Source organism: Myotis yumanensis, unplaced genomic scaffold (assembly GCF_028538775.1).
Source record: "Myotis yumanensis isolate MYYU_CA2020_CCGP unplaced genomic scaffold, mMyoYum1.0.hap1 SCAF_8, whole genome shotgun sequence".
NCBI lineage: Eukaryota > Metazoa > Chordata > Mammalia > Chiroptera > Vespertilionidae > Myotis > Myotis yumanensis.
In genome coordinates this window covers 10,075,970-10,088,443 of record NW_027223759.1, presented here as the reverse complement: position 1 = coordinate 10,088,443, position 12,474 = coordinate 10,075,970, and the positions used below count along the sequence as shown (strand labels likewise).

General features: G+C 43.8%; 1 protein-coding gene across 6 annotated transcripts in view; it reads right to left on the bottom strand.

The window, feature by feature from the left end:
- The window catches only part of KIAA2012 (KIAA2012 ortholog), a 115,001-nt gene that overhangs the window by 63,847 nt on the left and 38,680 nt on the right, over positions 1 to 12,474 (bottom strand). For all 6 annotated transcript variants that reach the window (XM_070421871.1, XM_070421869.1, XM_070421867.1 and 3 more), the window contains exon 8: positions 6,797 to 6,873. In XM_070421871.1, the coding sequence (XP_070277972.1) occupies positions 6,797 to 6,873 (77 nt within the window). The remainder of the gene's footprint in view (positions 1 to 6,796; positions 6,874 to 12,474) is intronic.

Sequence of the window (12,474 nt, the reverse complement as noted above, 5' to 3'; positions counted from 1 at the left end):
ATTGGCTGTTAGGACCACTTAAAAATATCCTCTCCAGACAATGGGGAGGGAACTGTTGAAGCTTATGACAGGTACATGGAGATTCATTACACTATTCTCTCTACTTTTGCATATGCTTCAAATTTTCCATAATAAAAATACAAAAGAAAAATAATTAACTAGGCACATATTATGTGTCTGGTTGGAACCAGCAGCCAGCAAATCAATAAACAAAGACTTACTGGAATAAATAATAGTCTAAGTAAACATTCAACAAATGAAAGCCTTGATTTTGTAATTAGAAACAAATCCCTCTCTGTAAATTATCCTTAAATTGTCAGTGAGGTTTTTGGGCTGACAAAGTAATCCTGTGGTTGAACCAAAAGATGAAGTTTGCTTAGATCTTCAAAAAACCTTTGCAAAGTTTTACAACCAAAGCTATTGAGGAAACCAGGGAGAGAGGAAGGGGGTTGGAGCATGGAACTTGGGGAAATGCTGTACCAGGTGTTCAGAAATGAAGAACACAGGGTGGGAAATACAGCATACTTCTCTAGACGGGGAAACGCAGACAGTTAATTCTCCTACAGATCAGTGCTAGGCCCAATCTTACCCATCAGCCTCAAAAACATCTCTAAGAAGGAGGCCTAATGACATCTTCAATCTGCACACAACCCAAAGCTTTTCCAAATTGTGAAATACCAAATTGTGGCAACCAACAGGAGGAAGTATCTGGAGATTATGGGATTGTTAGAGAAATGTCATCTGAACTTCCACATCATTATCACTGGAAATAAAACAAGCACAATCTCCAAATCCAATTTAGAAGATTAGGGGCTTTTTCTACCCCCGGAACATGGACCTTATGGTCGACAAAAGATTTAATCTATCCCACCCCATAGCTACCATGTGCCAGGAACTGTGCTAAACGCTAAACACATGGGATACAAAGGTGAGTAGGCAATTTAGAAAGAAAGTCTGTCTTTACAGAGAGTCTAGCTTGTGCTTTTAGATATCAGTCAAAAAGTTCAACAGAAGGTAGGGTATCAGAAGGACACTGAAAAGGCTATCTTTGTACCTTTGTACAAAAACTTAGTGTGTCTACAGGTGTGTGTGTGTGTGTGTGTGTTTTCTTTGTCCTGAAAGAGGAAGGCTGAAAGGCGATATGAACACCATCTGTGAAACCACCGAGGAAACAGATGGGGTAAACATAGGTTTATTCAACCTAAATCCCAGTGCACTAGAATTACAGGCTACTCTTTGAAAGCCAAAAGAGGTAAATTTAGACCACAGAAGATCAAATATGAATTTCTACTGTTGTAAACTCATGAAACCTGAGGTCAAGAGAGATAATCTGGGCCGAAATAGAAGTGGCTTTGTGAAATGGGGAAAAGGCGAGTCCAGTGTGACAGGATTTTAGGACACTACCAAAGTTCTAATCCCTACAAAGCAACCAAACCCAACCCAAGACAAAGCCTGTGAGGAAGGATGTTTGCTCTCTCTCACGGAGAGAAAGCGGACTCTGAAATCTGGTGAGGTTTCTTTCTTACTTTAAACAAAGAGATGCAACGATTCTGGGGTAAGCTAATTAGGGTTTGAGCTTGTTCTTTGATACTCTTTACCGACAACCTCTCTGACCTGACAGCTCTATAAACCAGTGGGCTCAGGGCCCCTCCCGCCCCAGGATTACATAGAGAGATCTGGATGGACAAGAGAGTTTTATACTTTGAGATGCAAACTTTTCAGAAAAAGAGGCAAGTTCATTGTTCCCAAGGCCTAGGATCAGAGGCATAGAATGCTGAAAGGGATTGAGATCCTGAACAGGAGAATTCTGATAGCCCTATCCAACAATCTAATAAAACCTAATGAATGTTAAATAATTTTAACTAACAGAAGTTAAAAAAATAATGGTGCTATGGTGTTGACCCTTGTTTAGTTTTCTGTACACTTATTTTCTGTGACCCCCTCATTTATTTTAAGCCAGACTTAAAAACAGGTGTCCTCATGATCTATTGTTCCTTCTTACAGGGGGAATTTTGAAAAAAAGAAAAACAGGCAGACTGAAAACAAAAAAACTCAACCTAACACATCCCTAATTTTAATTAGCATGACTGCACTTTTTTGAATGCGTTATATGCAAGTCTTTTCCTTACAGATTCATTTAAAAAATGTATATTTTTTATTGATTTCAGAGAGGAAGGGAGAGGGGGAGAGAGACAGAAACATCAATGATGACAGGGAATCATTGATTGGCTGCCTCCTGCACACCCCCTACCGAGCGAGGATCAAGCCTGCAACCTGGGCACGTGCCCTGACCGTGCCCTGACCGGGAATCAAACAGCAACCTCCTGGTTTATGGCTTTATGCTCAACCACTGAGCCACGCTGGCCGGGCTATACATACATTTTTACAAACATATGGCAGCAGTCACGGTTGACATCACTTTGACTTCCATTTTTAAAGTCACCTTGGCAGTTCTCAACTGGCTGTGATTTGCCCTCCGGGGACATGTGGCGAGGTCCGGAGACATCTTTGGATGGTCACAACTGGGGGAGTGTTACTGGCCTTTAGTGAGTAGAGGCTCGGGATGCTGCTCAATAACCTACAATGTACAGGAAAACCCATGCCACAAAGACTCTCTGGCCCCACATGCCAGTGGTGTTGAGGTTAAGAAACCCTGCATCATTCCATTAGTATTAAATCACAATTTCTAGCTGGAACAGGCATCGTTTTTTAATGCCTGAGTTAAACCCCTCACTGAGAGGGCTATGTCACAGTTAACTCTCCCATGTTGGACTATTATAGGCTGTTTCCCATTTTTCTCTATTATAGATAATGCTGCAATAGACATCTTCACTCACTTTTTTTCCTGCTGAATTATTCCCTTAGGATAAATTCCCAGAAGTCAGAAACAGCAAATCAATGGCTATAAATATTTTTTTTCCTGTTTTCACAAGTGATATTGCCGTTTTGCTTTACACATGGATTGAAACAGGTTACACCCCACCAGGAGTGTGCGGGTTTTACCCAAACCTTGGCAGTACTGGGTGTTGCCTTATAAAAAATCGAGAGGAGACACGCATCTCAAATAGAGCATTGATCTCCAGTTTGCCTCAATTTGCGTTTAAATTGCCACGCAGGAGGAATATTTTCCCATACTTGCTTTCTATCACTATTATTGTTTGTCTTTTGCTTATTTTTCCGGGTTCTCAATGTTTTCCTTCTCAAGTTGAACGTGATCTTTACTGAGTATAGATAATAATGCTGTTTTAGTGAATGCAATCATTTTTAAACTTAAAAAGTTTTACTTTCATCCTTCTCCCCCCCTCCCCCAGCATAGATATGTTAATGTTTCCTCCTAGAATTTCCATTTACAATTTTAATACTCTCCTTAGGTGCTGGTCACCTCACCCGCGCTGCAGCCTCTGCACAGAGAGGCCCTGGGGAAGAGGACCGCGTCGCCGGCGATTGATGTCAGCCACCAGGTAGGAACCGCTCTGGTCTCTGACCGTATCCCAGGCACGAAATTTCTCTTAATCAAATGAAAGGCCTCAGGAGGTGCCACGAGGCAGGAAGGGGAATACATGTGAAGGAGACGATCACGTTCCGTGAGGAGCTGGAAGGACCCGCATTAAAAAAGGGCGCCATACCTTTAGGACCTCAGCACGGGCAGCGCTCCATCTGCAGCTGTTATTAATATGCAAAAAATGCCTTATAAATACTTGATTCTGTTCGCAGTGGGGAGGCCGTTCATTTGAAAGAGGAAGTGGGAGCTTGGAGTGGAAACACGTCTGCTTGTCTCCCTGTCCTTTTTTCATTGCTCTTTTCATCTCCACATTTCCCCTTGTAGTTTTCTGCCCCCTCCGCCCCGCCCCCCCCCGCCCCCGACTGAACCCCCCTCCTCCAACGCCTAGGAAGTGGTTGAGGTCAGTTGCTCCTCTCATTTCTATTTATGGATGCGCCTCCGAGGCCCTGGTCCGTCCCCAGGTGTGGAGGGGTGTCTCAGGAGCTAGGCCCACGATTTGCCATCCTGTGTATTGGAGGCAGGAGCCCCAGATCTTCCTGCCCCCTTCCCAGCGCAGACCCCGCTCAGGAAACGCACAGCAGAGGCGTTTAAATCCAGGCAGTACCGCCCGGCCAGGTGGCTCAGTGGTTGAGCATCGACCAGTGAACCAGGAGGTCACGGTTCGGTTCCCGATCAGGGCACATGCCGGGTTGCGGGCTCATCCCCAGTGTGGGGGCGTCCAGGAGGCAGCCGATCGCTGATTATCTCTTCCCCTTGATGTTTCTACCTCTTTCTCCCTCTCCCTTCCTCTCTGAAATCAATAAAAAAAATATATATATAAAAAAATAAATCCAGCCAGTAGGGGGCATCCATAGGCAGCCTCCGGAACCGGGTGCATCCATGAACCCAGTCACGTCTGCCAAGCACTCGCTGGCTCGCTCTCTTACCCACCCCTCAGAAGTTATCTCCCAATTCTGGGTCTGTGACTTCTCCCTAAAGCGCGGGGCTGCCAAAGCACCCCACCTTTGGGGTTTTTGCTCCCCTGGCAGCCAGCGCCGGGATAAAAATGTAAAAGCATTTTATGTGACTGAACTCCTAATATGGGAAGACCCCAGTGAGGGAGGGAGAGGATGAGTCAGTGGGGAATTCGCGGGCAGGAAGGAAGAGCAGGAACTGCTGATGCTGATAAAGATCAATTTTGTGCGATATCCTAGCCTGCTTCAGAGTGGAAGGCGACAGCGAGAGGAATCCATCAAGGTACGTAACTGAAATCTGCTGGGCAGAAATTTGTTTCTAAATCCTTTCCAGATGCTTTATAGTAACTCGAAATTAGTCATTTACATGGAGTAGGCTGAGGAAGTAGTTAAAATCGAAGTCAGTGATTAATCTAATAAAGGGCCATTAGCCTCAAGAAGTAAGGGGGGGTCGGCAAGGAGGGTACCACCCCCACTCCACCTCCATTTTCTCTGTGTTAAGGGCTGGTGGGGCTCCCTAGACTTTTCCTTAAGTGGTTCTCCTTTTGGGGGCTGCTGCTAGACGAAAGAAGGCAATTGGCTCTGGGGGGACGACTCCCCTCTTTTCACGAAGGGGGCACGTGAAGTTCTCAGAGCAGCTGGTTTTGCCACAGCCTCACGGGCGACCCAGGGTTAGAGTGTCAGACCCTCGGCCTGGTGTTCCTCTGACTGCGAGGTTAACAGTTCAGACTCTAGGACTTAATTTGACACGACTGAGCCCCTTTTTTCATGGCAGGTGATGTCAATTCTCCTGAAACACAGCCACGGGGCTGGGTGAATGTGGAGCGTGTTTAGGGTGAGGTATTTGCAGGGCCTTTGGAGTTGTGGAATTACCAAAACAGAGCATATGGCCTTAGCCAGTTTGGCTCAGTGGGTAGAGCATTGGCCTGCGGACTGAAGGGTCCCAGGTTTGATTCTGGTCAAGGACACGTGCCTGGGTTGTAGGCTCGAACTGCACTAGGGGGCATGCAGGAGGCAGCTGATCAATGATTCTCTCTCATCACTGATGTTTCTATCTCTCCCTCTCCCTTCTGCTCTGAAATCAATAAAAATAGATTTTAAGGAAATATATAGCATATTAGCTTTTCCATAGTTACAGTCTCTCTTAGAAAAGCTTCTCGATCCCCTACAAAGTATGCCTTCAAAGTGGGAATGTAAAAACAAAAAAACAAAACGTTGGTTGTGTGGAAGGGGTGGCTCAGCGGAAGCCTGATCTAGGCCTGGGTGTCTAAAGGAAAGTTCGGGTCTTTCCACAGAGCCAGCTAGTCGCACAGATGAAAACAAAAACGACTTTTATCAGATTTAAAAAAAATCTATTAAAATGTATATTTAAGATTGTTTTTTAATGAGTGTGAGGGAAGAGGTGGAAGTCGGGCTGGGGCAGGAAGTGGGAGATAAGAGAGAAGAGAGATCAAGCGCCCTTGCTCCTCGGCTGTCACACCAGGGACCGACCTGAGAGGCGGGAGCTGGGCTGCTCCTGCTTCAGGGTCTGGGAACCCTGAGCAGCAGCAGGAATTCCCCTGAGTTGTCTCTCCAGAGAGCTGGAAGATAGTTCCAGCCTCAAATGAAGGAACAAAATTGCAAATATTTGTGAACATATGCCTTTGAATCACTGATATTCCTAACCCACCCGGATGCAGCCTTTTTCTCCTTTCTTTAAGGCATCCTTGTGTTTTTTTTCTTAATAGCTCTATTCCTCCCCCCCCGCCCCCACGTCCACTCACATTAGGAATGAGAATTGGAGTGGAAAAGACAGGCCCATTGCCACGAAGTCTTAGTGCTTCCAGCCTCAATGGATGGTACCTTTCTTTGTTCTTTGTTCCAGAAATGAGGGAAAAGCCCATTCAGCTTATTCATGAACACGAAGAGCCAGACAAAACATTCCCGGTCTGTGAGTGAAGGAACCTCTGGGATTTTATAGTTCATTTGTCTCATTTTATTGATGAGGCAGATGAGGCCCAGAGAAGGGAAGAATCTCATTTAGGGTCACACAGCAAGCCAGGACAAGAACCCAAACGTTCTGACTCCCCATCTCCTGCTCATTTAAAATCAATACTGTAGCCCTAGCCGGTTGCTCAGTGGTTAGCGCATCGGCCTACGGACTGAAGGGTCCCGGGTTCAGTTCCAGTCAAGGGCACATGCCCAGGTTGTGGGCTCGATCTCCAGTCAGGAGCATGCAGGAGGCAGCCAATCAATGATTCTCTCATCATTGATGTTTCTCTCTTTCCCTCTCCCTGCCTCTCTGAAAACAACAAAAATGTATCATAAATAAATAAATAAATAAATAAAATCAATACTGTACCTGCTTCTCTGGCTTTTCGGTCAAAGGTGAGGTTTTATTAAGATCCATGGGAAGATCGGTTCCAGATTCAGTGTTTGCTGTGGTAGAAATTAGAAAAGAACCCAAGTTGTCAGATGTAGGTCTCATGAATTTTTATACATACCATATACATGCACACCTAGTTCTTATGTGTAAGATTATAAACACACATACCTACACAGATGGCATTCATATTTACTCAACAAATAATACCCATAACCTCTATGGGCAGTCTAAACACCCGTTATATATAGCATTAAGACATATTCAAATTTCTATTTTCTTGTCTTGGTTGATCTTTAAAAGAAAAAAAAATGAAATTCTTTATGCTACTAAGACTCAGATAAAGCTGAAATTAAAAAGGAAATATTGATGGGAAAAATCTGCCGATGCTGCTGAATATGAATTTTGTATGATAGCACTTCACAGGAGCAGGAAAATGCTTCTGCAACCTTCTAGATTGAGAGATCAGAGATGTCCCCTTTTCCCTTTCCCCTCACAGTGTGGAGGGGCAACAGGAGAGGAGGGGGCGTGATGCCACAGTGGGACCCCCCCAAGGAGCAGGCGCCCCACAGACACAGACATGGAGTTGGTGTGTCATCCACACGCCTCTCCTCCGAGGTTGTGCTATCTCTGCTCCCTACAGGTGTGGAAACTGAGGCTCAGAAGGTAAAGTCACCGCCTCAAGGTTGTATAACTAGTGAGGTATTTTAAAAATATATATTTTTATTGATTTCAGAGAGGAAGGGAGAGGGAGAGAGAGAGAGAAACATCAATCATGAGAGAGAATCATTGATCGGCTGCCTCCCGCACGCCCCCTATTGGGGATCGAGCCCGCAACCCAGGCATGCGTCCCGATGGAGTATTGAACCAGGACCTCCTGGCTCATAGGGCAACCACTGGCTGGCCACCAATGAGGCTTCGAGCCCAAGACTGCCTGATTGAAACCCCAAGCTGCAGAGGGATAGGGCTTATTTTGTTTTTCTTTCTTCCTCTTAGAAAGTAAATTCAGTGTTTATAAAGGAGTGTTTATTTGAGGAACAAATTTAGCCAGGCGCATGGCTCCTCTGTCAAAGGAGTTTAGCCTCTTGTGTGGGACGAGTGTCCAACAGAAAGTTCTTTCCATGCTTGCTGCTTGCAAGTAGCTCTTTTAAGAGCCTGTGGCCACATGTGACTCTGCTTCTTTGTCTCCTTGACCTGAAGCCTCTAGGCATGCCTTGTGGGCTGACCTTTCCTTTTCTGTTGTTTCTCAGCTGTCCTCTTCTGTCTCGTTTGAAAATGGCTTCTGTACAGATTTAAAACGTTTAAAAATTGAAAACAGCTGGGGAAACTGAGGCCCAGAGAGTGGTTTCCTGGGATTGGCTCAGGGCCATACCTTGAAATAGCCCAAGACCGGATCTCCTGATTTAGCATCTTGTACTTTCCCTTCCACATCGCACTGCCTCCTGTTAGCCTCACTTGAGCTTGCCACATCCCAGCTGCTTGGCCCCCGGACAAATCCAGCCCAGCAGAATCGTGTTGCGATGAGGTTCATTTCACTGTGGCTTGAAAGGAACCATGGGTCTCTTAGAAATGAAACTTATAAATTCTAACGCATAAGGAAAGTTCTTGCAACACCAGGAGAATGAATCAGTCAGCCAGAGTTCAAGAAATGTAAACACGTTTTTAGATAGGAGGCTGAAAAATCGCTTAAGACTTCTCCATCTCGTGGGTCAAGACCCTGATAATTTACTGAGGTCTAAGCTGTCGAGGAGGAGACGCAACTCACACTGCATTCCTGGGAGATAGAGCAATGGGGGTGGTAACGCTTTCTCTCTGAACAATGTGGGGAGATCTACCCCTGTTATCAAGCCGAAGAAACGAACTCATTGACCAACGCAGACAACTGGCTGTGAACACAGACCCGGCTCTTTTTCATCATCCCGGAGGAGATGTGTACAATCACAGATACGGGCGGCACAGCTTCCAGGCCGGCCTGAAACTGGGAACTCGCGGTCTTTCTGTGATGAACATTTCTGCCACTAAAGAGATAAACAGAAAACACTCTCCTTCCCTGGCTGCCCACCATCAGGCCAGAGCGGATTTTCAAATGCGAGCATTAATCTAACCACAGGCTTTTAGCAAGGAGATAGCCTTCCCACCAGATAACCGGCAGCTCAGAGATGACCCTTACTACATGGGGTCCCATCCCAAGCCTCCTCTGCCTTCAAGTCATGGGATCCTTCACCAAACACTCAAGACTTGAATAGCAGGAAAGAGCATCTGATTCTAGTCTGGAATAAGATGCCTTAAAATTTCCTCCTACTTAAACCTATGTTGACTATGTTTAATTGCCAAGTTGTGGTTCACTGTTTTAGTTAAAAAGGAAAGATAGTCATATTTACTCTGGCGGGTCCCACCTGGCATCAGAGTGGAAACTGAACTCCAAAGAGTCACCTTATCAGGCAACGTGGGCCACCTGACTCCTCCATAGATGCCGTCAGGGCTTGAGAAACAATGTCAGACCCATAGGCTCCAAAGTGGCCCAACATTCTGTGGTCACAAGGGCAGTAGCTTTTGGAGGTGCTGGCAGGAGCCTCTTTAAATCTGTTTAGGGACTTTTCCCACACAGGCATGAGGAGCCTTTGATCATTAGCCTGCTGTCATGGAACTTTGCCCACACTTGCGGTGGTTCATCATTGAGGAGGGATCTATTCATTGCCAAACAGACCTCAGGGAGCAACTTGGCCTTCTCAGAGCTTTGCACATGGACTTACAGCAGAAACCAATAGGAGGAGGCCTAAAAGTCAGCCTTTGTACCTTCATGGTTTTTATTTTGGTCCAAAATGGAAGAGGCAAAGGCAAATTCCAGATTATTAAAAAGAAATTCTTCCCAGTATAAACTAAACCATAAAAGGAAGGATAATTCTGGTTCCTTTATATAGGCCAGCTGACCTTTCCTTAGGACTGCTATCTAAAAATACTTATTTCATATGATATGACTCAAGACGTCTATGACCTATAGGGTGTTTATTGTGTTATAATAAACCTCAAGTCTGCTTGTTTAATGTAGGAGACTGAGACCCAAGATGGCCTTTTGGTATTGTCATTATCAAGTTCTTGGGATAAGATTTAAGACCTTGCTAATGCTACACATTTTCTCTTTAAATCTTCCTGGATGATGAGGAGGGTGAGATGGGCATATCAAATAGTTGCTCAAGACCTGAGAAAGTCTCCAGGCCAAAGACATACCCCAGGGAGCTCTAGTAAAGGAGCCAACTAGACGGATCTAGAAGATATGAGTCATTCTGAATTTAAATATGGAAATGCAATAAATGCAAGAGCAATATTTTTCTTCCAATTTGGAATAACAGTTCTTTTACTTACTTATGTCTTCGCAGACTAAGGCTAGCTCAGTCTCAAGGGTCTGGCTTTAGCTTTGGGAACACCAACTTCTCTCAAAAGTTCATAAATTATTTTTTATGGAGAGGTCCAGTGGTACATGGCAGTTTACCAAGCCCCAAATGGAACGCAAGCTAGATGATGGAATTTAAATTTGACTTGTGTAGCAATAACAAAAAAAATCAGCTACATGAGAAATCCTCCAATCAAGATATATCATAAGATTAATAAGGATACTTCTGGTGGAAGAATGTATGGAAGGAGGGAATTAAAATAGAGGTTGAAGATAGAACTACATACGAAGTGGCTAATCCATTTAATTCATGTGGTGGCCTTAATGGTGCAGAAAATATTATTCTTGCTCACGTGCTCTCAAACTAGTATAGACATCCGGTCTCCCAGCCTCTAGCCTTTCCCCCTTCAATCCATTCTTTACATAGCTGGGAGAATCATTTCTCTGAAATAAAAATTTGGTTATGTCAATTTCTGTGTAAACAGGATCTCAAAGCCTTTGGGATAAATTCCTTAGTTGCTGGCTATGGCCCTTTATAATTTAGCTCTTGCTTACCCCTTTAGCTGAGTTTCTCACCACTTCCTCCCCTACGTGTGCCCTGGGGTCCAGGCATTACAAGCTGCTCTCACTTCTCCCATGGTGTCATTTTTTCTAGCCTTCATATGGCCTCTTTCCCTGGAGCCTCTTTTCTTCTTTCTACTTGGCCGCTCCCTACAGATATCCTTAGAAACTCAGCCTAAGTGTCCTCTGCTTCCAAAATACTTCTCAACCTCCCGGTGGAGGTAGCCTGTGCTCGTTCAAAGCTCTAAGCACACTCCACTACTTTAAGGCATAGACTTTGTCTCTCAACTGTATTCTTGTGCCTAGCACTGTATTTGGCATTAGTAGGTGGTCAATTATATATTGAATGAATGAATAAATAATCTTTAGGTACTCTGTAAAATAGACTCGCTAATTCTTTCTATTGGACATGTTCTGATACTGGTGTCTTCATTAATTTTCAAATGACAAATCGTAGAGAACTAAGACAATAGCAAGTGAAAAGGCTTAGGCCACAGGGAGATGTATGAAAGCAGCAAGAGAGAAACCAGGAGGAAAAAAAATCCTGAGGAAAAGCCTCATGCTTCTCTATGTTTTTTTTTGTTCTTTGATGAGAAGATAAACATCTGAAGGGTGATAAAATAGAAAACAGTATTTATAGATTATTAATGAAAAGTATAATTTTTGAGCACTTGACAGAACAAAAATTAGTATACCAAACCTTTCTATGGGTTGAGAAATATAAATGATACACATACACACATATCAGCCTTAAAATGTGTTGTGCCAAGTCCTACTTCACTGCTTGAGGAAGGCCCTGATGCCACGTGCATCTCATACATTAAGTGAACTGCAGATCTTGACTGCTTTGGGAGGGACACATTCCGAGAATTTCAGGAATCCTTAGATTTGTGAATATCCCTTGTATATCATATTCCCAATAAAACTAAAGTAGAAATGAAAAAAGAAGGGGAACTCTTTAGACTCTTGATGAGTCTATAAATAAATGAATCTATAAACAAAGGATTAGAGTAATTTATAAAACCATTTTTGGGGGTCAGAGACTCATCAAATTGTTAAACCCACTTCACTTTCTCTTACTTCCATCACCAGCCCCAGCAATTGGCCTTCTTTTAAGGGCCACTAAGCAAAAACAATAGCCCTAGCCAGTTTTGCTCAGTGGATAGAGCGAGGCCTGTGCACTGAAGGATCACGGGTTCGATTCTGGTCAAGGGCACATACCTCGGTTGCAGGCTCAATCCCAGTAGGGGGCATGCAGGAGGTAGCTGATCAATGATTCTCTCTCATCATTGATGTTTCTATCTCTCCTTCTCTCTGAAATCAATAAAAATATATAAAAAAAGAAAAAATGATAAAAAAAATAAATCAGTGTTCTTCTTTTAAAAAAAATAATGTAACATGAGCTATTGCAGATGTTACAATGAATATAGACCACGACACTGAGATGTGGGTGCTGTACCCACTCCCTAGTTTACTGATGGTCTTCTGTCTCCCACCTTCATGATGTCTAGGATTTGACTTCTTGCTTCTGCAAAATGACAAATTTCATGTGTCCCTGACTTCTGAAGTCTTTTATAATTATTTGAAACCGATCTTCAAGTCCACAAATAATCAATGTCCACCATTTATATAATTTTTTAGAATCCTATCTTTTTTATCTGAAACTGTTTATTAAAACAAAATGACCAATAAGGAAACAAAAGTT